At 37.7% G+C, this 27,427-nt stretch overlaps 2 protein-coding genes across 3 annotated transcripts in view; both read right to left on the bottom strand.

Moving 5' to 3' along the window:
• Positions 1–459: 459 nt before the first annotated feature.
• Positions 460–1,683, bottom strand: vhll (von Hippel-Lindau tumor suppressor like). The gene is made up of 3 exons (XM_048155835.1): positions 1,463–1,683; positions 1,258–1,392; positions 460–1,171 (listed from the first exon to the last, which is right to left on the bottom strand). The coding sequence occupies exons 1-3, from the start codon at positions 1,662–1,664 to the stop codon at positions 999–1,001; spliced, it is 510 nt and encodes a 169-aa protein (XP_048011792.1). The 5' UTR covers positions 1,665–1,683; the 3' UTR covers positions 460–998.
• An 11,887-nt stretch (positions 1,684–13,570) lies between these two features.
• The window catches only part of wif1 (wnt inhibitory factor 1), a 19,414-nt gene continuing 5,557 nt past the window's right edge, over positions 13,571–27,427 (bottom strand). For both annotated transcript variants that reach the window (XM_048156394.1, XM_048156393.1), the window contains 6 exons: positions 24,606–24,701; positions 23,411–23,506; positions 19,715–19,810; positions 17,278–17,373; positions 16,933–17,028; positions 13,571–14,417 (listed from right to left, as the gene is read on the bottom strand). In XM_048156394.1, the coding sequence (XP_048012351.1) occupies positions 14,287–14,417; positions 16,933–17,028; positions 17,278–17,373; positions 19,715–19,810; positions 23,411–23,506; positions 24,606–24,701 (611 nt within the window). In that variant the 3' untranslated portion in view covers positions 13,571–14,286. The remainder of the gene's footprint in view (positions 14,418–16,932; positions 17,029–17,277; positions 17,374–19,714; positions 19,811–23,410; positions 23,507–24,605; positions 24,702–27,427) is intronic.

Raw genomic sequence — 27,427 nt, 5'->3', positions numbered from 1 at the left:
CATAACATCATATTTTGTTCCAGACCAGTGTATGTAAGTGGTATGATATTTTATTATACTATATTATTTTTTTTTTTGCCAGAACATACCCGTGATTGTTCTGTAGTTTAAGACTATAGAATAACACAAGATGTGTCACTCGTATTGTTTTGAATGGGAGAAAGTGTAACGCGCAATAATGGCGGAAAGTCCCGCCTTCTAAATAAGAGCTAATCGCCGACTGGTAAAGTCATCGCGTCACTTCAGCGGCCGTTAGAATCACCGGTTTCTATAGAAACAGACGCGCGCCTCCGAAGAGACGCGCATTTAGGTCTGCGCATGCGTATTAGCTTGATCCAGCCTGAAAAATACCGTTTTTTTTTTGTCATGATTCGAGCGTTTAGAAAAATTAAATTTATGAGCCGGTTGTTGTTAGATTTCATTGGTGATTTCAAATATGAAATTTAATCGTAAGGTTGGCGAACAGTTTTGGAGAATTTGATGTTTCCCCATTCAAAGAGATTGCATTTTGCCCAGGATGCCCGAGAGGCGTTTCAAAGATGGCCGCCGAGTGAAATGACTTGTCTTAAAGGGACTTTGGTTTAACAGGTAAAAAACTAATACTGCAGTGCTCTTATTAGCAGTGGTGGGTGTAACTAGATTACTTGTTAATTAATTACTGTAATTTAGTAAAGTAAGGGATTACATTTTATTGAGAGTAATTATTACAGTAATATATATTACACTGTTGAAGATGTAATTAATAGCTAATTAATTACTTTTTAAAAGTAACTTACCCAACACTGCTTATTGGGAAATATAAATGAAAGTGCTGATCCCTGTCGTTGCATAAAATAACATTATAGAACAACAACAAAAAAAATGAAAACCGGTTCCTTTGTCCACATGTTCAAAGAAACGATGAAAGTGAAAGTATGAGCTTCTGCATTCTTTCACTTTAAATATCTGATATCAAAAATGATTTCTGCTTTCTGTTTGATCGGGAGGAAGGAAATGGGTCAGTCTGAACCATTTACTGATCTCTTGGCAGATAAGATTTGAATGTCTCTCAGTAGATCGGGTTCACGACTGAGGTCCTTTCTCAAACCGTTGGGGATTTCCAGCTTGCAGATGTCTTCTTTTCTTACAATACTCCGGATCAACCGTGCACAGTATTCTTGTAATGAGTACACTGTCAAAAACAGAGCATAAATATCCATTTGAAATGAAAGTATTGTGCATTTTAAAGCATATGAAGCATGAAGGATGGACTCGCACCTGGTGCAGTCACATACACAGGCTGGTACCGCGGGTGTCCGTACTCTTTATACTGCGCTTGAGTTGGAAAGTACACTTCACTGAGGTTAGCCAGCAGTTTGGCTCCGTCAGGTGCTCTGAAGATCCACGGATGAGCTGGAAAATACTTGCGTTAGTATAAACTGGAGCGGGAAATCGGATAGGTTGCTAGTTCTACGGTACTTACTCAGATATGTATTCATCTGAAGCGATTTCCCCGGTTTTATGTCGCCGTAAGACACCGGTATCCCCGAGAAGTTTAACCACCATGCTTCGGCATTCCGGTTGGATTTATTAATAAAAGAAATAAATGTTTGATCATACGAGTTGAGAGATTTCAGGGGTGCGGGCGCTTCCTGTTCAGCCATGGTGCTGCTGTGATGGATCATAGATGCAGTGACAGCGCATCACTGATAGGTGGCAGGATTACACCCTCTTGTCCATTTTGTATGGACCTTATTCAGAGCAGCGCCATGACAGGTATGAACGCCAGGCTGTGAGGGATAGACTTGCCGTGTTTTCAGTGGCATCCGCTGTATAAAGCTCCTAGATAACTTATAATTTCTCACAGCTCATGTTGTCTGAAGTTTTTTTTTGTCTACTGAAATCTCTTGGAAAGATATTTTTGCAGTGTTTCATCTGCATAACAATCCAAAAACACATTAAATAACAGTACAACCCACTGAAGAGATGTACTGCCAAACAACCAACTGTACCTATAGACCCAAGAACCCCCACCCCACATTTAAAAGTTTAAAGGTCCCGTTCTTCGTGATCCCATGTTTCAAACTTTAGTTAGTGTGTAATGTTGTTGTTAGAGTATAAATAAAATCTGTAAAATTTTAAAGCTCAAAGTTCAATGCCAAGCGAGATATTTTATTTAACAGAAGTCACCTACATCGAACGGCCAGTTTGGACTACATCCCTCTACTTCCTTCTTTAATGACGTCACTAAAACAGTTTTTTGACTAACCTCCGCCCACAGGAATACACAAGAGTTGCGTTTGTAGAGTGTGTTTGTCGCCATGTCGTCGAAACGCTGTTATTTTCGTCCCGCAGTCCAATCACCGGGTCTGATTCCGGCTCAAATTGATAGGGTAAAATTAAAGACATGTTTACAATAACAGTGAGCGCGTGCATCTCCACGTTATGGTAAGAGGCGTGACCTTTCCGGGCAAGGTTCGCTAAACTGCTGTCGAATCACAACACAGGAACCGCTGGCACAATCAGAACTCGTTACGTATTTCTGAAGGAGGGACTTCATAGAACAAGGAAGTCATCAGCCCGTTTTTATGACAGTGGAAACAGTGGTATACAGATAAGTAAAATACTGTGTTTTTTTACACGCGAAACATGAACACATGTTATATTGCACACTATAAACACAATCAAAGCTTCAAAAAACCACGAAAAACGGGACCTTTAATAATTTTAATCACTTTAAATTGATTACAGTATGTAGCCTCATTTTTTGTCAGTAATGTTGGAAATGTTGAGTAGTTCAGTAATTTTTGGAGCCTTAAAGCAGATCATTTAGGTCATTAGATTAGATCCTGCGTAATCAAAACATTATAGGGTTAGTATGTGTATATGTAATATAAGTCTAAGGTGTCCCCTGAATGTGTCTGTGAAGTTTCAGCTCAAAATACCCCATAGACTTTTTTTTATTCATTTTTTTAACTGCCTATTTTGGGGCATCATTAACTATGCACCGATTCAGGCTGCGGCCCCTTTAAATTCTCGTGCTCCTGGAGTTCGCGTGTGCCTTAAACAGCATAAACAAAGTTCACACAGCTAATATAACCCTCAAAATGGATCTTTAGAAAGTGTTCGTCATGCAACATGTCTAATGTAATGTCTCGTGTAAGTATGGTATTTATTTGGATGTTTACATTTGATTCTGAATGAGTTTGATGGTGCTCCGTGGCTAAAGCTAACATTACACACTGTTGAAGAGATTTATAAAGAATGAAGTTGTGTTTATGAATTATACAGACTGCAAGTGTTTAAAAAATGAAAATAATGACAGTCTTGTCTCCATGAATACAGTAAGAAACGATGGTAACTTTAAGCACATTTAACAGTACATTAGCAACATAACGAAACATTTAGAAAGACAATTTACAAACATCACTAAAAATATCATGGATCATGTCAGTTATTATTGCTCCATCTGCCATTTTTCGCTATTGTTCTTGCTTGCTTACCTAGTCTGATGATTCAGCTGTGCACAGATCCAGACGTTCTGCCCTTGTGTAATGCCTTGAACATGGGCTGGCATATGCAAATATTGGGGGCGTACATATTAATGATCCCGACTGTTACGTAACAGTCGGTGTTATGTTGAGATTCGCCTGTTTTTCGGAGGTCTTTTAAACAAATGAGATTCACACAAGAAGGAAGAAACAATGGTGTTTGAGACTCACTGTATGTCATTTCCAACGGCCATCATTAGATATTTTTGAAAAGTCATTATTTTGTTTTTTTGGTGCACAAAAGTATTCTCATCACTTTGTAATATTAAGTTTGAACCACTTTACTCACATTGACTGTTTTAAATATGTTTTTAATACATTTCTGAGCATGGGAAAGTGTTCTTGCTGGCAATCGAGGCCTCACTGAGCCATCGGATTTCATCAAAAAAATCTTAATTTGTGTTCTGAAGATGAACGAAGGTCTTATGGGTGTGGAACAACATGAAAGTGAGTAATAAATGACAGAATTTAATTTATGGATGAACTAACTCTTTAATCTCCACTGCCGCAGACCCTTCATTTCTGGATCATATGCATGTCTACATAAGGGAGTTGGGACTGAAAACCAGTGAGAGGAGTTCAATTTTTTCTCAGTTTTAGAAGTCACATGATTTGCCAGCCATAGCCTACTACTGGATCCCCCCTCACCCGTTCTGTTCAGAAAGACCCAGGGAGAGATGGGATGGAGAAATCCACTTAAAATTCCAGGGTGGCTGGTTCTTGAAGGATGGGGGCACTCAGAAATTCTTGCGTGATGACAGCGAGGCTTTGATGTCAGTGTTTTTGTCTCTGGAGAAGCAGGGCAGGGCTGTCTTGAGACAAGAGCGAAAGATCCTATTCTCTAGAGACACTGATTCACGTTACAGCTCAGACTATACACACAATCATATAGACTGGGAGATGTAAGGCATACTATCCATGTAAATATGATTGCATTTCAAAGTCTTAGTGAAGTGATTTATTTAGAGCCTTATAACGACACTTTGTCCCACGCGTCTGGAAGATGCTCTGCTAATGCGTTTTCCTACTACTTTTTTGTGTGTGTGTGTGTGTAATTCCTGTATAATTTTCCTAGCCTTTATTTTATTTAAGGTGGCACAGCAGGTTTTTCTCTGATGTTTCTTGGCAGGTTTAGTTTGATGGAGTGGGTGGTTTGGCATTCTCTCTAAAGGATTCAGAGGTGTTTTCATTTAGTCTTTTTTGCCTATTTGCGCTCTTTGCTGTTTTATTGTTAACAATAAAAGTCCTGCCACACACGTTTATAGACAAACCCCTTTATACGATTTTAAAGAACAGATTTATCAACGTTTAAAAAAAATTTAAAGAATTTTATGGGTGTGCAGTTCGAAAGAAACAAGAAGTCTGTCTCACAATTAACCCACAATTCTATAGAAAACCTTGATGTATCAGGGAAAATATTGATTTTCAAACATAGCAAGTGTGGAATTACAAATTTAAGAATCTGTTTAAGATCTGCGGATCCTACATCCTGACCATTTGGCAGGACAAGCTCAAGATACAGCTGTGCTTTTGTCTCTATGATAATGTAAAGGTATAGGTGATACTGCCAGACTGATTGGATTAGCACCTATGCATTTGAATGACACATTTATGCTGATTAGATCATGGCTGGGAAATGTAGGCAATGATCTGATTCCTGTACTGCATTTGCATCCTTTGTTTAGATTGTCCACACCCCTACTCTATGTATCCCTCCCCCTTGAATGTATATGAACTACCAAGTCACTGCCTTAGTTAGATTTTGGATGACCACAGCGACGCACAGCGTGTTTCTCAATAAAGAGTAACTTCTGCTTCAAGAGATCCCAAAGTCTCCTGGTCTATGCTTCTGAGATTTCCAACAGTTTTGGTGCCGTGACCCGGATAGAGCTTCTCACCTCAATCCAGATTGGAACTTCAAGCACAACAAAGATCTGATCCAAAAGAAGATCCAGGCTGAATTTTCCTGTACACCCAAGGGTTGGTGAGTGATACTCTATCCAAAAGAACCATTAAGACCAGTACAAAGTTGTTATCCTCTGCACCGTCAGAGAAGAGTTAACAGACAGCTGTAGGGTTTGGTTAACTAAGTTATCCTCTAAAAATGTTCTTTTAGAGATGAAGTTTATCCTCTGTTTAGGCAGGGAAGTTTAGCATCACATGCTAATAATTAGGTATCCTCTGTTCAGGCAGGGAAGAATTAGTGTAAAGTGCTAATAATTTGTGTTGTCCTCTGTTTTATCAGGGAAGGTGGTGTGTTAACAGAATAGCCATCCTCTACTTTGCTAGAGAAGAAGGTTCATCCTTTGTTAATTCAGGGAAGGTTAAAACTGTTACAGTGTGCTAGCAAGTTGGTTCTACTCTGCTCGTCAGAGAAGGTTGAATACATTATGATGTGTATTAACTAGGTTAACCTCTGCTCTGTCAGGGAAGTGTTGAAGTGTATTGTTGTGCCAGAAAGACATTACACAATGTTGAGAAAGAACGCTAGACTAATTCCAACAACTGAGAAAGGTGGACTAGCTACTCCTTTATGGACAGATAGTGAGTTCAAATCATTGTTAGGAAAGCACATGGACTCAATAGTGACTGAGTCAGTCAGATTGGATTTGACAAAGAAATTTGGGATTCATCCAGAAAAAGTTTGGTCCATTGAAGAATGCAAAAAGGTACTTGGTGCTTGTATTCGGAAGAAAAATATGAAGGGCATTATCTGCTGCCACAGAGAATTTACTCTATCCATTGCACAAAAACAAATCCAACGTATTACTAAGTTAGAAGAGCAGAACAAACAGTTGCACACTCGAGTGTCTCGTCTCACTCAGAAGTTGGGTCGTAACAAAGCATTAACCAAATGTGACTCAAAAGACCAACAGTCAGATGAAAGCTATCCTGACTTACAGTCTTTCTGTAGACTAGAGGGCAATAGCAATACTGGATTCATGGATAAAGATGTAAATGCAGTTGAAGTGTGTGGAGTGAGACAAAAGGCTCAGAGTAGGGCAAAAGGGGTTGACACAGTTCCATCTGTAACCCCCATACTGCAGTTACAAGCGGTCAGTACCACTATAGGTCCTGAAGACATAGAAAGAATTGCTGAGAATTTGCCATCAGTGCATAGAAACTTTTCTGAGTTTAGAACAGAGTTGTCCAGAAAAATGAAGCTCTATGATATGTCCCTAGCTGACGTCACCCAGCTAATGTCACAAATCCTGAAAGAGTCAGAATTCAATGATTTTGAAAGTGCTGTAAATAATTCTGAGTTTCAGCATTCCAGCAAAGGTGAATTGAGAGAAGGAGTTCTGAGAGTGTTACAGAACCTTGTTGGACCAAAGGTAGACTGGTCAAAGATCACTAGTTGTGTACAGACGAAGGATGAAACTGTAAGTGAGTACACTGAAAGATTTTGTCAGTTAGCTGCAGCATACAGTGGAATAGCTGACACTCCAGAGAAGGTGTTAGAGGATAATGGACCACTGGTCCGCATGTGGTTTGATGGGCTTTCATCAGAATACAGAAATGCATTGCCTTTCTTAGACCTCACATGGTCCAATGGAACCCTGCAAAACAGCTTGGATAGGTTAGCTATTTGGGAAAGAGACTCAGATGTCAAGACAAGAGTAAAGATTGCAGCAGCATCCTTTAAGGTCAACACAGAGAATCGACAGAAACGTAAACGTCCTAAGAGAGAAGGCAGTTGTCATTACTGTGGTAAACCTGGACATTGGATGAAAGAGTGTAGGAAAAACAAAAAGACATTAAAAGAAATGAACAGCTTTACTCAGCTCCTACTCAGTCTACTTGCTACACTGAAACTGCCCCTCCCCTCTTCTCCAAACTCTTGGAGCAACAGCTTGCTGACATGCTAACCATTTGGGCTGTGAGTGCTTAATTTCCCCAGTAATCTACTAGAAAGCTGAAAGACTCATTCTGAACAAAAGAAAGTTGACTATCACTTCCACCATTTGGGGACACAGGTTAAGTACACTCACAGCCTTAAATGTTATGCTACAGCACACTCCATTCACTCCTCTATGGGTTGTGATGTCTGCTATGACTGATGTTTCAATGGAAGATGGAGATGTAGCACAATAAAGTTTGCAATTTAATTACAGGGAGAGAATAGGACACACAGACCAGTGAGGAGCCCAGGGAAGAACCGAAGTGCAAAAGGCCTCGGGGTTAACCCTGTGGTGAAGACTTCCTCATAGGTTTCCCCCTCTCTCAGTTTATCCCCACCTTACTGGTCTATAGGTGTCAAATTGATTAAGACTAGGTTAAGAAAAAGAAGAACAAAACCACTATACGATCACTAGAAGTTTATGATGATCAGAGTTAGACAGAAAAACTATACGATCATCAGAGGTCTAACGTACTAAAGTCTATGCATGAATACTGCTGGTCTGCTGTCTCTTTGTTTTCTTGTGTGCAGGTATGTGTATATGCCATGACGTCTCACAAGCAGCACCTGGTGTAAAGCATCACCTCAGATATCCATGAACAACCTTCATGATGACGGACTCATCAGAGCAACTTGGAGTTGCACGATGACAAATAATCATCTTGGGACAAACATGGAAATGGACTCTCCCGGGAACAGACTCCACAGCTATTCAGGCGCCATGGACTTTTAGGACTTCCACGCTTATGCTACATGGTTTTTCTGTGTCATCATGTAGTTAATACAACATGTTACCACCCTGCGTTGTATATGTGTCAACAGTATACTCAAGTTAAAGAACAACACTTATGTAAATGTTGGACACGACACAGAATAAGATGTATGTGCCTGTAACTGTTACAAGTTGCATGACTGGAAGATGGAACTTATGTTAACAAACATATGTTATAGAAGGGATTTAAGAAGGTTTAAATTTGTATTATGTGAGAGTTATTAGAACTCTCAAAGGGGGAACTGTGGAATTACAAATTTAAGAATCTGTTTAAGATCTGCGGATCCTACATCCTGACCATTTGGCAGGACAAGCTCAAGATACAGCTGTGCTTTTGTCTCTATGATAATGTAAAGGTATAGGTGATACTGCCAGACTGATTGGATTAGCACCTATGCATTTGAATGACACATTTATGCTGATTAGATCATGGCTGGGAAATGTAGGCAATGATCTGATTCCTGTACTGCATTTGCATCCTTTGTTTAGATTGTCCACACCCCTACTCTATGTATCCCTCCCCCTTGAATGTATATGAACTACCAAGTCACTGCCTTAGTTAGATTTTGGATGACCACAGCGACGCACAGCGTGTTTCTCAATAAAGAGTAACTTCTGCTTCAAGAGATCCCAAAGTCTCCTGGTCTATGCTTCTGAGATTTCCAACACAAGTATTAAAAAGTTATGGAAAAATCATAGGAATTTCATACCATTGCATACAATTTTTAAAAATAAATATTCTTTATTGGCATCAATGGTTCTATGAAGAAACTTTAGCATTCATGAAAACTTTCAGTTGCACAAAAGGTTCTTTATAGTGGAAAAAGTTTCTTTGGGTAAAAATAATGTTCTTCACACTATAAGAAGGAATGGTTCTTGAAAGGTTCTTTGTGGAACCAAAATTGGTTCTTCAGTGGCATCACTTGTGAAAAGCCCGCCCCTTTTGGAACTTTTATTGTATTAATTAATAGTTTAATCTAATAAGTCAAAGCCCTGGGAAATCTAGAAAGGTCTTGGAAATTGATTGAACTCTGATAGATACATGTATGTGTTTTGGTCTTAAATCTTAGTTTACCTTTCAATATAAAGCTAATTGAAGCTCAGAGTGTCTATAACAATGGCACTTGCATTAAGAGTCAGTGCCCATCCCCAGTAACCATGCTGCAGTGTTCTCGACCTCTACCTGTAAGCCTACTGTATTTTCCAGCGGGGTGATTATGTATGGGGGGAAGAGCAGATCTAAAGCTCTTGGCTCAGACAGCCCATTCTCCTGCCCACCCTTTGATGTCCTGCTTTCATTGCTTCTCTTTTGCTGGGACAATGACGAGAACCTTTCGCCACAGTGGGCATAATGCGCTTGTTGCTTTTGTTGGTTCTGTCTTTCTCCTCCACACCACAGGGGAATTTTCCTGACTGGCACAAACAGACTCATACTACCCCACCAGACTGACTTCTTTTGCTTCTCTCTTCTTCACCAGGGCCTTCACAACATCATCACATCCGCAAAGTTCCTTCCGTGAAGCTCTCAGGTGTAAATTTCAGGCATGTGTGTCAGGTTTGTTTAAGGGTGTGTTCACACTTGGCAAGTTTGGTTCAATTAAAATGAACTCTAGTGCAATTGCTCTGTTAGTGCGGTTTATTTAGTTAAGTGTGAATGCTGCCATCTGAACCCCGAAACAAGGGGAAACAAACTTCCACTTCCAAACAAACTCTGGTGCGGTTCGACAGAAATATGAACGCAACATGGACCAAAGATAGATCTAAACAAATCAAACAGGATGTGTTGTTTTTTCTCATCATAGGAGCTACGTTGCCATTACAGTTTGGTACAGGCGTCAGAAACGCCACCTCCTAACAGCAGATCTTCGTTTGTGTGCAACAGAGGAATTCCTGGCGCTGTTTTGACTCATTTACACATTTTATAAATTCTTTGCAAGTTCTCAGCTGGTCAAAATGCCATCATACATATGCACATACAACGAGCTCATTTAGCCCAAGTTCCGTTGCAATTTTTTTTTTTTTTTTTTATCTTTAGGTTCAGTCTTTAAAATGACATTGATCAAAACAATATTTTCTTTTTCTTTTATTTTTGGTCAGTGGAACGACCTCCATGGCCGTGACGGGACAGGCAGATAGCTCAGATGATGATAGAAGACAGGTTACTTCAGAATCCTCATCCTCAGTGGTGGTACAGTGGGTGGGGCCTTCCTCCATGCCCTCGCTCTCCACCATAAGCTCCCTCATGTGCGCTACAGCGCTTGAATCAGGTGATTCCAACGATATTGTTATGCTGTTATAATTGTGTATAAAAGTGTGTTGATTTCAGTACTCTCATAGAATTAGAATGATTGTTACATTATGCTTCATAGTTATATTTTATAATTAAAGGTGCCCTAGAACCAGTTTTTACAAGATGTAATATAAGTCTAAGGTGTCCCCTGAATGTGTCTGTGAAGTTTCAGATCAAAATACCCCATAGATTTTTTTTTATAAATTTTTTTAACTGCCTATTTTGAGCCAAAATTATATATGCACCGATTCAGTGCGCGGCCCCTTTAAATCTCGCGCTTCCCCGCCCCCGAGCTCTCGACTGCCTTAACCAGCATAAACAAAGTTCACACAGCTAATATAACCCTCAAAATGGATTTTCACAAAGTGTTCGTCATTCATGCATGCATCGATTCCTGTGAGTAAAGTATTTATTTGGATGTTTACATTTGATTCTGAATGAGTTTGAGGCTGTGCTCCGTGGCTAACAGGCTAATGCTACACTGTTGAAGAGATTTATAAATAATGAAGTTGTATTTATGAATTATACAGTCTGCAAGGGTTTAATAATGAAAATAGCGAAGGCTCTCTTGTCTCCGTGAATACAGTAAGAAATGATGGTAACCACATTTAACAGTACATTAGCAACATGCTAACGAAACATTTAGAAAGACAATTCACAAATATCACTAAAAATATCATGTAATCATGGATCATGTCAGTTATTATTGCTCCATCTGCCATTTTTTGCTGTTGTCCTTGCTTGCTTACCTAGTCTGATGATTCAGCTGTGCACATCCAGAAGTCCTGCCCTTGTGTAATGCCTTGAACATGAGCTGGCATATGCAAATATTGGGGGCGTACATATTAATGATCCCGACTGTTACGTAACAGTCGGTGTTATGTTGAGATTCGCCTGTTTTTCGGAGGTCTTTTAAACAAATGAGATTTATATAAGAAAGAGGAAACAATGGTGTTTGAGACCCACTGTATGTCATTTCCATGTACTGAACTCTTGTTATTCATCTATGCCAAGGTAAATTCAATTTTTCATTCGATGGCACCTTTAAACAGTAGTTATCATTACAGTTATCTTTCTTGGTGTGAACGACCAACATTACAACTATTGAATCTGGAATATTCCTTCAAGTATTTCCTGTAAGTATATTATTTTGCCCTTCATTCTGACCTATGTGATCAGAAGGTGAATTTTCTGATGTTATGATTCTCAGAGGAGCCATTATATGAAGTGTAATGGAGAGAACATTTCAATTGATTCTCAACAGACCGAATCTTTCTGATGTACCCGCTTCGGCGCCCAGAGGCAGATACAAATGGAACATACCTGTTCCTGCACCTGTTTAACGGAAAGTTACCAGATGTTTGGAAAATTCACGGGCACTAAATGACTCCATGGTTTCCATGGTTACCGCCATTTCATTTGCCTGCTACATTTTTGACATTCCACCTAGTGTTTTTGTTATTGTTGTATTTCCTCCATGAAAGGTGACCTGACAGGGCAACTTCGCGTGGCTCCCATGGGCACCGCAGTCAAATCATGGTGGGCCGAGCTGCTATGTGATGTGGAACAGTACAAATAATCACCCGACCATCTGTTTATTTTCACCTGTCCTCTCTGGCCACCACACCAGCTTCCTCTGAACCGCGGCGGGAAGCACGGCTGATCGAGCGGCGCCCCCCCATAGAGGTTAATTGGTGTAATGTGTGAATGATCCTCCTAGTCTGCATGTGTGTGTATGCTTGTATGCACATTGCTATCATTCTTCTTACCAAGACCTTTTCAACCTTGAAAAGCAAAGATTGCTTTTTGAGTGATTAGCTCAAAGGATGAGTGCTCTTCCAGGTGGCTGTTGCACAAGGCTTTATGTATTTGGTGAGTAGACATCAACATTCCAGTTGCATGATGTTACTTTTACCGGAACCAACATCTGACAATTCATTTCATGATGGTGGAGATGGTAAACATCTGCACTCATTCTATCAGCTTTGCTTTTTTCCACTATACTTGAGATGGGAAATATGTGAATACTTGGGATTTTATTTAGTAAGAAAGCATCACTTATTCTACACTGGAGAGCAACAAGCAACTTATTTGCCTGCCAGTGCACACATAGTAAGACCCACCACAGTGTAGACTCTCTGCAATTGCACAGAAGCCTTAAGACTGGCCCGTAAAACTCTTTATTTTTACAATCCTCCCTTATAGAAACCCTGTGGAACAAATGACGGAATAACATTTAAGCAGGTTAAAGAAAGATTAAGAGTCATGTTCCAGCACTGTGCCATATAGGATCATTAAATTGATCAAAAGTAAAGACATTTATAATGCCTCAAAACATTTATATTTCAAATAAATTGAGCTTTCTCTTCATCAAAGAATCCAACAAAAAAAAGTCAGTTTCCACAAAAATACTGAAGGGTTAGTTCACCCAAAAATGAATGTTGTGTCATTAATTACTCACCCTCATGTCATTCCAAACCTGTAAGACTTTCGTTCATCTTCAGAACACAAATGAAGATCTTTTCAATCTGAGAGCTTTCTGTCCCTCCATTGACAGCTACACAACTGAAACTTTAAAGCTTTCATAAAGTTCATAAAGAGATTGTAAAACTAACCCATGGTAGGGTAGAGAGGAAATTGTTGAATAAAGTTGTAATTTTTGTTTTGTTTTTGCGCACAAAATGTATCGTCCCTTCATAACATTAAAGTTGAACCACTGTAGTCACATTGACTATTTTAACAATGTCTTTGCTACTTTTCTGGACCTTGAATGTGATAATTTCATTGCTTTCTATGGGAGGTAAAAAAAACAACAACTCAGATTTCATCAAAAATATCTTCATTTGTGTTCTGAAGATGAACAAAGGTCTTATGGGTTTCAGATTTCAGATTTTCAGTGAGTTGTATGGACCATTTTTACACTTTTATGGTGCTTTTTTGGAGCTTGACAGACTTAGTCTAAGACCCTTTGTGTTCCACAAATGCAAGTTAGTCATACATGTTTGGAATGACATGAGGGTGAATAAATGATGACAAAACTGTCCTTTTAAGAGTTAAGACACTTCATCTTCACAGACTCCAAGAAAACATGTTTTATTTGTATAATGAAGTCACATGAAAAATGAAGATTTTTTGGCTTTATGTTTATGACAACATGACATAGGTATGAAAACGTTAAGCATACACTTAAAGACTGTTTACCCATATCTAAATATATATCTATATATTTCAATTTTACATAACATGAATAGGATACATATTACTTATACAAGTACTTATTGGAGAAGCTACTACACAAGTATGATTTGCATTAAAAAGAAAGTTAGTGACAATAATGGTGACAACATGTTTACAAAATGAGCAGGTCAATCTGACAAACCTCGAGCACAAGCCAAACACAGCAATTACCATCCTAAGAAAAGTTGGATCCACACCCGGAAGTTCTCGGATCGTAGCGTACACTTCTCAAAGTGATTCAACGCCACATCTGAAGCTAAACCGCAGGGCTATGCACAAACATCACAGACGTTCACCACAACCATGTGACTCACTCCCCTCTCAGTTGACGCAGGACAGAAGCTCGATGAAGGGTGAATGTGGGAGATATTATATCAAATGCGCTAGTGTGGTAAAATAAGACACTGTGACTGTCCTACAAAAACAAGTCTCGCTCTGAGAAAGCAGCAGTCCAGCTTGGGAGTGTCCCGATTTGGATCGGAAGAGAATGATGAAAGCTTTGTTCTGGGGAAGGCGACATTGAAATGGAGGGGCCGTTGGCCCAAAATTTAGATGCTTAAACCACGTAGTTGGTCTCAGAGGGCTGACTGGATTCGGGCGCTTCCTTTGTGTCCTTCGCAGCCACAGGCTGTGACTTGTGCTTGGAACCAGAGACCCGCTGGTTGTTGGAGACTCCTCCACGAAATCCTGGAGGAAGAGAGCAATCATATGTGTGTTTGCAGAACAGCATTTATGACTGAGAATCAAGCAGTTTTTGATGTGGCTTTAGTTCAAATTGTGCAAACATTGGTATGTGAAACTATTCAATACTACTTATTGACCCTTACATTTGGTTAAAAATTGCTTTACCAATGCTTAAATGCAAGGGGTTAACAAAGGTAACTTGCCTTACACAAACATACTGTTGCAGTATCATGGTCTATATAAATAATAAAATATTTAAAGGTGCCCTAGATTGTTTTTTTACAAGATGTAATATAAGTCCTAGGTGTCCCCTGAATGTGTCTGTGAGGTTTCACCTCAAAATACCCCATAGATTTTTTTTAATTAATTTTTTTTAACTGCCTATTTTGGGGCATCATTAACTATGCACTGATTTTTTCAGCACGGCCCCTTTAAGAGATGCGCTCCCTCTGCCCCACGAGCTCTCGACTATATATACATCGCATAAACAAAGTTCACACAGCTAATATAACCCTCAAATGGATCTTTACAAGATGTTCGTCATGCATGCTGTATGCATGCTTCGAATTATGTGAGTAAAGTATTTATTTAGATGGTTACGTTTGATTCTGTGTGAGTTTGAGGCTATGCTCTGTGGCTAAAGCTAACATTACACACTGTTGGAGAGATTTATAAAGAATGAAGTTGTGTTTATGCATTATACAGACTGCACGTGTTTAAAAATGAAAATAGCAACGACTCTCGTCTCCGTGAATACAGTAAGAAACGATGGTAACTTTAACCACATTTAACAGTATATTAGCAACATGCTAATGAAACATTTAGAAAGACAATTTACAAATATCACTAAAAATATCATGATATCATGGATCATGTCAGTTATTATTGCTCCATCTGCCATTTTTTGCTATTGTTCTTGCTTGCTTACCTTGTCTGTGCACAGATCCAGCCGTTAATACTGCCTTTCCTTGTCTAATGTGTCGAATGGGCTGGCATTATGCAAATATTGGGGTCATACATATTAATGATCCCGACTGTTACGTAACAGTCGGTGTTATGTTGAGATCCGAGTGTTTTCCGGAAGTCTTTTAAACAAATGAGATTTACATAAGAAGGAGGAAACAATGGGGTTTGAAACTCAATGTATGTCATTTACATGTACTGAACTCTTGTTATTCAACTATGCTGAGGTAAATTCAAATTCTGATTCTAGGGCACCTTTAATTAATAAAAACAAGACATTTTGACTACTACAAAAACAAGTTTTTTTGGCAGGCTTTTAGTTCAAATGGGGCAAACTGTGGTATGATATAAACTTATTACTACTTATTGGCCCTTGTCTAGGGAAAATAGTTTGTTAAAAATTGTTAAATAGCACTATAAACTAAATGCATGAGGGTAAGACAAAAACATATTGTGGCAGTGCCATGGTCAAATATATATATATATATATATATATATATATATATATATATATATATATAAAGTTTGATACAGACCATGACTTCCGCATGTCAAAAATTATACAAGATTATATTATCTTTTTGCTTAATTTTAGTTGGGGTTTTTACACAGACTTTTCTGTCTTTTTTTCCCCCTACATTTACATATGTTGTTTTAATCATTTTAGGGCTGCAAAAGTTAATGCATTAACTGGTATCATTTAAAAATGCTTAAATCTAGTGTCATTGTTGTCTAGTGGCTAATTTCATGTTTAATGCAAGTGGGTTATAGAGGTTGTATAAAGTTTTATAATATACCATAAATCAAAAATATTTTATTTATATAAAATTTTGAATCTATTTTAGTTTTAAGGGTCATGAATTATCTTTAATGAGTTATCTTTAGTTTTTTTTTTTTTTTTTTTCAGTTTGAACTGCCTGAAACAAGTTTTCAGTAATTCCAATCTAAGTTCCTGCACAAACCTTTGTAGGCATGTCGTCGTCTTTGACCCGCCCTCAAACATTGGTTTGTGTTGTCGACATGTTTTTTGTTTTGTTTTGTTTTTTGCGAAAGCAAATCCACTTCCAAAGGATGAGGACTCTGACTTGAATTGATAAAGTAAAACTGACGTCATCGTTACTGTTCATATCACTGTGTATCAAGCGCTAAGGAAGCCTCGGGAACTGAAATTCAGATATTGTAATGGGGGTTTCGTTTCCAACACGCGCTATAAGTGGTAGACCAATCACAACAGACTGGGCCATCTGACCAATCAAAACAGAGTAGGCTCTCAGAAAGGAGGGGTTTAGAGAGACCAAATCTTTGATCAAACTGTTTCAGACACTGTTTGAAGGACACCTCCAAAACAAAATTAGGAGCCTTTAAAATATCATAGGTTCAATCCTCGGTACCACCAAGAATATAATTTGTACATGTCCAGAAAACGATGGTATTATTGTGGTAATATGTCTAAATATCCATGTTAATACCCTGACATTACAGCGGATTTCTTTCTCGAATCCATTTCCAGGTGGCAATTAGTAACTTGGCCTTGGGAAAAGGGATGTTGTCTTACTCTTATTGCAGTGACGTCCATTCCAGCCGTCCCTGCACTGGCACCTGTTGGGTTCCACACAAGTCCCGTGTGCTCCACAGCTGGGCTCGCAGACAGCTGCACACACGTATACACATACACTCTTTAGCCATACACAGAGACGCAGTGTTTAGTCTTAGAAATGTATCGTGCCGTTCAGCAAGCCTGCAGCCCGAGTGGAAAATTTAAGGTGCAATCAAGCACCGACGGTTAATTTTTACAGTGCGTGTATTGTGCGTGAGCAAAGCGCGTAGAGCAGTGCTGCAGTGGAACGTGCTTTTGATCAAAAATGTCCACAGTTCTTCTGCCAAGTTGAGATAATCTCACCTTTGGAGCACAGATCGCCATGGTAACCTTTGCTGCACTTGCATTTGTTCCTCCCCGTGCATTTACCTCCATTTCTGCAAGGCTGTCGACATTTACCTGCAGACAACAAAACGCAAACTGCATTAGTCGCAATCCCAATTAATGGACGTTGGGGAATTACACTGGAAAAAAAAATTATATATATATTTATTTATTTAATTAAATTTTTAAATCTATTAGAACATTATACAGTATATTAATGATATACATTTAAATCTGCTGTCCGTAACTTTTTTTGTGTTCAAAATTTACAAAAATTATATAATGAGAATGTACAACATGAATTCATTTTTCAAACCGTGTTTTTGTCTTACTCTGAATCATTATGGAATATAAGTGTTTATATTCAGACTATTTCAGACCGGACTGGTAGGACCCGCCGCAGAGTATCACAGTAACTGCATGACTTGCCATAAACATACACGGAGAAAAGTAGCTCCGGCTACAATGTTCTTCCGCAAGACGCATGCAGTTCTGTTTATTAACCGCTAGAGGGCCAAAAATCTCGGACTACAGCTTTAACATTTATATTTATATAAAATTTGAATTTTCATGCCAGTTTAAACAAACTGGAGAACCTCAATGTTTTACATTTAACATTTACATATACATTTTGGAGCACACACTTTTTTTTATTTTGCCATTAGGGTTTTATAAGCTTTATTTTATCATTTTTGCCATTGGGGTTTTATGCAAATGAAAACAACCTGCAGTAACTGGTCTTGCTTTAAGGATATTTAGATATTTGTCACTGGAAAATGAGACAAATATATTGAGAACATGTAAAAACACCCAGCAGAGGATGTACAGAAAAGTATAGTAAAGTGAAAGAGACATAAAATAAAAAGGAAATTTAATGCTTTTAAAAAAACAAAAGCAGGGTGCATAGGCGGACAGACCCTTTCCAAACACTCACGGATCTTCTTACACCTGCATATTTGATCAAGATCGACTGCATTTCAGCGGCTTCTTTGTTCCATGACAAATCAACGAAATCCATACCCATGAAACTAGACAAAAAGGGGGGACGTCTTTACATAACATGACCTCAACAGGCGTTTATGTCAAAGCAGTAGACCTGCAGTGGACCAGACGGCAACAACTGGCTTAATGCTGTTAAAATGTTACGGAAATGTTACCTCAATATTTTCTCTTCCCTCCCTTTTCAGACCAAACACCTCTACATACTGCAATACTTCCTGCCTTTGAACAAGAAAGGTTGACATTTGGGGTCAAAGTAGAGTTGTTTATACACAAATGAACTAGACTACGGACACTTGTTTGTGTGCGTGTGTATATACATATTTTTAAAAAAGAAAGGGAAAAAAGCTTGATTTCTGTGTCAGAGAACAGGGCCTGAGATAAAACGCCACACTGCTTGAGTGTATGTGAGCTCATGAGGTTGTTATTAGTGATTAGGGTGACAACACAACTGCATTACATCCTGTGTTTGCCCAAGTAGGTGCCGGCCCATTTAACACTAATGTGAGAACACACTTCACTTAGGAAGTTTACTTGGAGAACTGTTCTGAAGGCAATTTGTGGAAGTGAGCCTATTACAACCAAAGAAAAACAACACAGCTTTCCCTTTGAAAGATGATGATAAAACTGTAACTGCCAGTTAACAGTCTACATTATAAGTTAATAGAGCTGTTTAGTTAGTAGTCCAAAAACTCAGAAGAGTATTAGCATTTTTAAGTTCAGGATTTTCTAATATGTTTTTTGAATGGTACTTTTTTGTTCATGAGATAAAAAAAAAAAAAAAAAAAAAAAATATATATATATATATATATATATATATATATATATATATATATATATATATATATATATATATATAGATAGATAGATAGATAGATAGATAGATAGCTATATATATAGATTTTGTTTAGCTCATTAATATATATATATATATATATATATCTTAATGTAATTTATTCCTGTGATGCAAAGCTGCATTTTCAGCAGCCATTACTCCAGTCTTCAGTGTCACATGATCCTTACTCAAAAAAATATTATTATTATCTGCTTGAAATGTTTGTGGAAACCAGTATTCTTTGATGAACAAAGTTAAAAAAAAAAAAGCTTTTGTAACATTATTAATGTCTTTAGTGTCACAATTTAATACATCCTTGCTGAATAAAAATGTTTTTATTTTAAATGGTTTAATTTCTTTTTTAAACATCATATTGACCTGAAACTTTTGAGTTTACAGGCTACCATGGTACCATGATTCATCAAGCACATAAAACCACACCCTTTTAGTTTTTAGTAGTTGCAGTCCATAGTTAACTTCTTTTCTAAAAACTAATTTTAAAATTTAATTTGTGCTGTTATTGTTGTCTGACTAGTTTGTTCCTTTCACAGTGTTGATGAAGATGTGTGTAGCTGAACTCACTGAGCTCACAGCGGCTTCCCTCAAAGCCGACGGCACAGATGCATTTGCCAGGATGGAAACACGTCCCTCCATTCAAACAGGTGGTGCTGCAGTTTGCTGTTAATGTAGAAAAAAAACAAGGCAATGAACATGCCGCAAACTACAAAGAGAAAAAAATAAAGCACAAACATTTATTTATTTATGTAACAGTTTGGTAGATCATGCTTCGTGGTTTTGACCTTTTGGTCTAAATCATTTAAAAACAGCTGTAAAAAAAAGAAAAGAAAAACAACAACATGTAGAAATTGTGATCAGATTTTCTCGCTTTCCAAAAATAAATCTATTTCCCGTCTAATTTGTTAATTAGTCATGTTAAGTATTGACCCATATGTATTTAAAGCCTTCATCTGAACCTTGTCCTTTTTTGTGTACTCTATGTCTACTTTTATAACATGTTATAGTCAAGTTCCTGTCCTGTTAAGTATTGGTTTATGGTTTGTGGTTTGCAGAACAAGTATGATCTAGACAGGTGGAGCTGGGGGAGGTGGAGGGTCATGAGTTTCATGACTGAACGAGATACTTCGATCATGACAACTCTCAAAATAGTCTTGGCACGTTGATGAATATGGCAATGTTAATGTATTTTGTCTTGGTTGGGAGTGACTTGTATTGTCAATACAAGATCTTGACAAAAAAATAATACACCTCTTGATGGAAATAAATGTTGTGATGTTATTTCCATCAAGAGGTGCATACATTTATGGTCAAGATCTTGTATTGACAATGCAAGAGTCAAGCACTCTGTAAAGTCTCCTCCAGCACATCCCACAGACTTTCAATGAATTTAAGATCTGGACTGAGAGGTGCGAATTTATGTGTGAAAATGATTCTACATGCTCCCTCCAAACCATTTTTTCACAATTTGAGCCTGATAATTTGCCTATTTAAATCCAAACAGCGACTATTTTTTTGGCCCGGCACTGGCAGTGTGTATATACAGTATATATACACACACACATGTATATACAGTACATATATATATATATATATATATATATATATATATATATATATATATATATATATACACACAGGTGCTGGTCATATAATTAGAATATCATGAAAAAGTTCATTTTTTTTTATTGTAAATTATTTTTGAAAATGAAACTTTCATATATTCTAGATTCCCTACATGTAAAGTAAAACATTTCAAAAGTTTTTTAATTTTGATGATTAGAGCGTACAGCTCATGAAAGTCCAAAATCCAGTATCTCAAAATATTAGAATATTTCCTAAGATTAAAGTATGTTCATTTGTACACTCAATGCTTGGTCGGCAGCACATATTACAGCAAATGACTTGCTCTAGCACAAATTACAGCATCAGTGAAGTGTGGCATGGAAGTGATCAGCCTGTGGCACTGCTGAGGCACTATTGAGCCTTCAGATCATCTATATATTGTTGGATCGACTGTTTCTCATCTTTCTCTTGAAAATATCCCATAGATTCAGGGGTCAGGCATGTTGGCTGGCCAATAAAGCACAGTAATATCATGGTCAGCAAACCACTTGGAAGTGGTTTTTGCACTGTGGTCAGGTGCTAAAGTCCTGCTGGCAAAGGAAATCAGCATCTCCATAAAGCTTGTCAGCAGATGGACGCATAAAGTGCTCCAAAATCTCCTGGAAGATGGCTGCATTAACTTTGCACTTGATAAAACACAATGGACCAACACCAGCAGACGTCACGGCCCCCCAAATCATTACTGACTTCAGAAACTTCCCACTAGACTTCAAGCAGCTTGGATTCTGTGCCTCTCCAGTCTTCCTTCAGACTCTGGGACCATGATTTCAACATGAAATGCAAAATTTACTTTTATCTGAAAAGAGGACTTTCGACCACTGTTCACTGTCCAGTTGTTTTTCTCCTTAGCCCAGGTAAGATGCTTCTGACGTTTCTGTTTCAGAAGTGGCTTGGTAGTCCTTTTCCTGAAGATGTCTGAGTGTGGTGACTCTTGATGCGCTGACTCCGGCTTCATTTGACTCATTGTGAAGCTCTCCCAAGTGTTTGAATCATTTTTACTTGACAGTATTCTCAAGCTTGTGGTCATCCCTGTTGCTTGTGCACCTTTGCCTACCCAATTTCTTCCTTCTAGTCAACTTTGCATTTAATATGCTTTGATACATCACTCTGTAAACAGCCACCACATTCAGTAATGACCTTCTGTCACTTACTCTCTTTGTGGAGGGTGTCAGTGATTGTCTCCTGGACCATTGCCAAGTCAGCGGTCTTCCCCATTAGTGTGGTTTCAAAGAACAAGAGATACCCGGAATTTATACTGTAGGGATGGTCATTTAATGAAACTCAAATGTAAATATTCTAATATTTTGAGATACTGGATTTTGGACTTTCATTAGCTGTACGCTCTAATCAACAAATTTAAAAAAAAATAATAAAAAAAATAAAAAAACTTTTGAAATGTTTTACTTTACATGTAGGGAATCTAGTATAAATGAAAGTTTCATTTTTTAAAAATAATTTACAATAAAAAAAAATAACTTTTTCACGATATTCTAATTATATGACCAGTACCTGTATGTATATATATATATATATATATATATATATATATATATATATATACACATATATATATATATATATATATATATATATATATATATATATATATATATACATATATATATATATATACAAACAGCAAAACCACAGGGTGTCAAACAAACCTGCACATTCTATCTTCATGGAAAAAAATCTAATTTCACTTAAAACATGTTCTCATGCAAGCTATGCTTGGCAGTAACATCAAAGCAAAGTTTTCTTTCTGCTGCAACTGCTGTTGTTATCGACTCAAAATGCATGTTCTCATGCTACATTTGTTTATATGCTTAATTATTCACTCCTTGCATCAAACGCAACTTGTAAAACATCACACATGATTCTGAACAGGTGTGTGTTCGCTTCATTTATGAATAGATAAATGCAGATCATGCAACATCGATTAGTGATTTGGAATAATAATTTAAATGTTGAACAAGCAATCTCTTTGACTGCAGCAGAGGCCCATGAGCTTGTTTTGCGGTAATAATGTGATTGCTTGCAGATTGCATGTAAAGACTGTGCCATCTAGAGTTTTATTACTGAACTAGATATTTATTGTCTCCCAAAAAATAATGAATCAGTTCTGCCTGAAACGAGTCATCAGTAATTCCAGTCTTACTTCCTGCACAAACCTACAAATGTTTGGAACAAATTTGCATAATGCCAGCCTGTGGTCTTCATTGGCTGCCTGTGAAAAATGTCTACTCTGACCCGCCCTCAAACACAGTAGTTGTAGCCGAGGCCTGGAAGAGTTTGGTTCGTGCTGTTATATGTGCTGCAAAAGCAAATCCACTTTGCATGCATTTCCAAAGGATGAGGACTCGGGCTTGAATTGATAAGGTAAAACTGATGGCATCGTTACTGTCCGTGTCACTGTGTATCAAGCACTGAGGAAGCCTCTGGAACCGAAATCCAGATATGGTAATGGGCGTTTGTTTTCCAACATGTGCTGTAAGCAGTAGACCAATCACAACAGACCAATCAGAGCAGAGTAGGGTCTTGGAAAGGAGGGGTTTAGAGAGACCAAATCCTTGATCAAACCATTTCAGACACCATGAGTCTATACGTGAACAGGTAGGAAACAGGTAGGAAACCAACCTCTCTCACAGCTGGGTCCAAAGTAGCCTGGAGGACATATACACACACCTGGGCTCATACACAGGCCACCGTTCAGACATCTTGGGGAGCACAGGGCTAAAAATGAGGAAAAGAGGATTTTGTCTGTTACTTTAAGTATTATACCTAATACGCCTTAAAATGTGCTTCACGATTACTAGCTCAGGCCACATGATGCAAATTATCTTAATGCAAAATGTAACTTAATTTTTCACAGAGCTTCCAGGCTGAAACATTTATGTAGTCAATATATTATAGTTTTAGTTTTAAATTAAAAACAACCCAGTTAAAATTCTTGTTGCTGCTGTTATTTGGGCTGCAGGTTTTCTTGATATGTGAAGCACAAAACTTTGTGGTTTTGGCAGCGAGGCAGACAAAAACAAATCAGCCAAAAGCTGTTGGATGAAAGGTGTTTTGTGGAAGCGGTTTAGGTACAAACACAGCAGAGCTACATCGAGGATTATTGAAAACATTTTCAGCTAATGGAAGCCTTTTTTTTTTGGTAAACCGCTCTTTAAAGTTGTAAATAGATGAAAAACACATGTTTGTGCCTCCCAACCTGGGTAATTCATTTTTTTTTTTTTTTTCAGAAACCTTCTAGAATACATGCATGCTCCATTCTCTCATATAAACTAGCGCATAGCGGGCTTAACCACGCTTTGTAATTTGCACAAGGCATTTTGGGAAGTGAGGCCCTGAGGTTGAGTATAATCATCATCATCATAATAAACTATATGCACTCATTTGTTTCCAAAGGAAGCTTGTCTTTCTGAAAAAAAAAAAATAAATTCTTGTAGAATACACTTCTCTTTGTCAGTGGACACTTTATGACAAGGTTCTACATCTGTTGTTAATGGATTTGCTTTGTTGTAGGTAAGTTAAGAGACCTTTATGGGACATTAGAGATCCAGTAAGACCAAAACTATTAATCAAAACTTAAATATTTAAATCAATATTAAAATAAAATTATATTTGAATTATAATGTTTAAATATTTTATTATTTACATAATGTTTTATTAAATATAAATACATTGTTCTTTATTTATTTTAATGTTTAACATTTTATTTTATTTTATTTTTTTTAAATTTTAATTTGTTTCATATGCAGTAAACTACACTGTCAGTAACTTGCATGCTAACATTGATTTGATGGTGGGCCTATATAAATATGGTTACCTTTCTCACAGTGCACGCCATAAAACCCATCCTGACACTCGCAGACCTGCCTTTCATTGCAGTAGCCTCCATTCCGACAACCACCAGGGCACTTTGCTTCAGAAAGAGGAGAGAAGACATAAATGGTGAGAACATTTCCTTTTTCTTTTTTTTTAAATCTCTACCAATCTCCTCTCCATAACTTACTCCATTCCTACGCCACTTCAAGGACATGAGATTCCGAGAGAAGTTGAAAGGCCAGTGAATTCAATAACAGTACTGACACCAGCTTATAAAAGAAGGGAAATAGCTTTGAGGTGAAACCACAATGTCAACAACTCTGTCAAACACAATGTGGCCCCATATACTGTTGCAGAAATGTTTCAGTGTAATTCACAACCATCTTTAGGTATAATTTAGTTTAGTGTACTTTACATTCTGTTATCATTTACTCACTCTCATGTGTTTTGAAACGCATATGACTTTTTTTCTCTGTGAAAAACAAAATGAGAAGTTTAGCAGAATGTCCAAGCTGCTCTTTTTCTTACAATGAAAGTGAATGCTGATGCTGTCAAGCAGGATTTTCAGTGAATAACATCTTAAAGGTGCCCTAGATTCAAAAATTGAATTTACCTCGGCTTAGTTAAATAACAAGAGTTCAGTACATAAAAAAGACATACAGTGAGGGTGTACGCCCCCAATATTTGCATATGCCAACCCATGTTCCCAACATTATGAAAGGCATTAGACAAGGGCAAAACGTCTGGATGTGCACAGCTGAATCAACAGACTAGGTAAGCAAGCAAGAACAATAGTGAAAAATGGCAGATGGAGCAATAATAACTGACATGATTCATTAAAACATGATATTTTTAGTGATATTTGTAAATTGTCTTTCTAAATGTTTCGTTAGCATGTTGCTAATGTACTGTTAAATGTGGTTAAAGTTACCATCTATTTTCATTTTCATACTATTTTCATTTTTAAACACTTGCAGTCTGTATAATGCATAAACACTTCATTCTTTATAAATCTCTCCAACAGTGTAGCATTAGCCGTTAGCCACGGAGCATAGCCTCAAATTCATTCAGAATCAATGTAAACATCAAAATAAACACTGTACTTACGCGATTAGACATGCTGCATGACGAACACTTTGTAAAGATCCATTTTGAGGGTTATATTAGCTGTTTGAACTTTTTTTATCTTGTTTAAGGCAAGCGCGAGCTCTTGGGGCGTGGAGCACGAGATTTAAAGGGCCACACACCCTGAATCGGCTCATTTCTAATTATGCCCCAAAATAGGCAGATAAAAAAATTAATTTAAAAAAATCTATGGGGTATTTTGAGCTGAAACTTCACAGACACATTCAGGGGACACCTTAGACTTATATTACATCTTTTAAAAAAAAAAGTTCTAGGGCACCTTTAAATTTGGGTCTGTTCTTAATACAAAGAAAAAAGACTAGTAATACAGCTAGACTTTCTTTCTTCTGTTGAACACTGAAGAAGATATTGTGAAGAATGCTGGTAACCAAATAGTTGTCGGTACCCATTGACTTCCATTGTATTTTTATTTTTTTTTCCTAATATGGAAATCCTAATATGGAAGTCAATGGCTACTGTCAACGGTCTGGTTACCAACATTCTTCAAAATATCTACTTTTGTGTTCAACAGAAGAAAGAAACTTGGAATAACTTGAGGGTGAGTAAATAATAACAATTTTCATTTTTGGGTGAACTATCCATTTAAGTCAAGTCAAGTCACCTTTATTTATATAGAGCTTTAATACAGATTGTTTCAAAGCAGCTTTACAGTGATAAACAGGAAAATAATGATTCAGTGATGCAAAGAGACTTCAATCCTGCTGTAAAGCAGCTCTAAAAATATAATAGTAAACCGTAATTATTCAGGTGAAATCAGTTCGGTGTTGATTCATTCCGGTTCAATAACTGTGTAAAGTTAATCAGTTATGGAATGAGTTCAATTCAGCTATGAAGCAGTTATGTCATCATCCAGCTCAGTTCAGTTCTCATCCAATAGTGTCAGTACATTCATCTCAATAATATTGCCAAATATTAGGTGTTCCAATTAGTCTACCCCCCATTAGTCATTGTATGGAAAAGAGCAGCTTGGACATTCTGCTAAACGTCTCCTTTTGTGTTCCACAGAAAAGAAAAGTCAAAACAAGTTTGGAATGACACGAGGGTGAGTAAATGATGACAGAATGTTAATTATTGGTTAAACTAACCTTTTTAAGGTTCATTCAATGCAACATCCATGCAGATATGTTTCCGTTTATGTACAAAACGTGAAACTAAATGTCCAATATTGTTAATAATGGACCTCAAAAAGAGGGTAAACTCGAAAGTGTTAAGCTATATCACCTTCGTCAATGTAATTTTGTCCTGTGGGTGAAATTCAAGCAGCCAGTCTTTTAAAAAAAAACAACTTGTGAGTACTAGTCATTAAGGCACCCTCAGCTGTCACTAGGAAACACTTTGCTTCCTCCCTGCGGGGTGGCTTCAGACAGATGGACCATTTGATCTGTGAAGTCTACACGCCGAATGGAGAGGGGTGGAGAAGGGTGTGTAGGGGAATGCAACACCGTGAGGTTAGTGTGTGTGAGAAGGGAGGGGGGGATCAGAGAAAAACATAACACGCTCATTCTAAAGGGCTGCAGCTGGCAGGATTCACATGACCTCATGAGCCAGCGATGGCTTTGTGGGTGAGGTTGAGAGTACCATGGTCTCTGCTTCTCTTACCAAATACACTTAAAGAAGAGTAAGAGGGAGAGGAGATAAACCATGCTCAAAATCATAAATAAGATCTCTTTAATGTCT

This window comes from Megalobrama amblycephala, linkage group LG14, assembly GCF_018812025.1.
Source record: "Megalobrama amblycephala isolate DHTTF-2021 linkage group LG14, ASM1881202v1, whole genome shotgun sequence".
Lineage (NCBI taxonomy): Eukaryota > Metazoa > Chordata > Actinopteri > Cypriniformes > Xenocyprididae > Megalobrama > Megalobrama amblycephala.
Note: the sequence above shows the minus strand (reverse complement) of the source record. Positions and strands in the feature narration are given on the sequence as shown.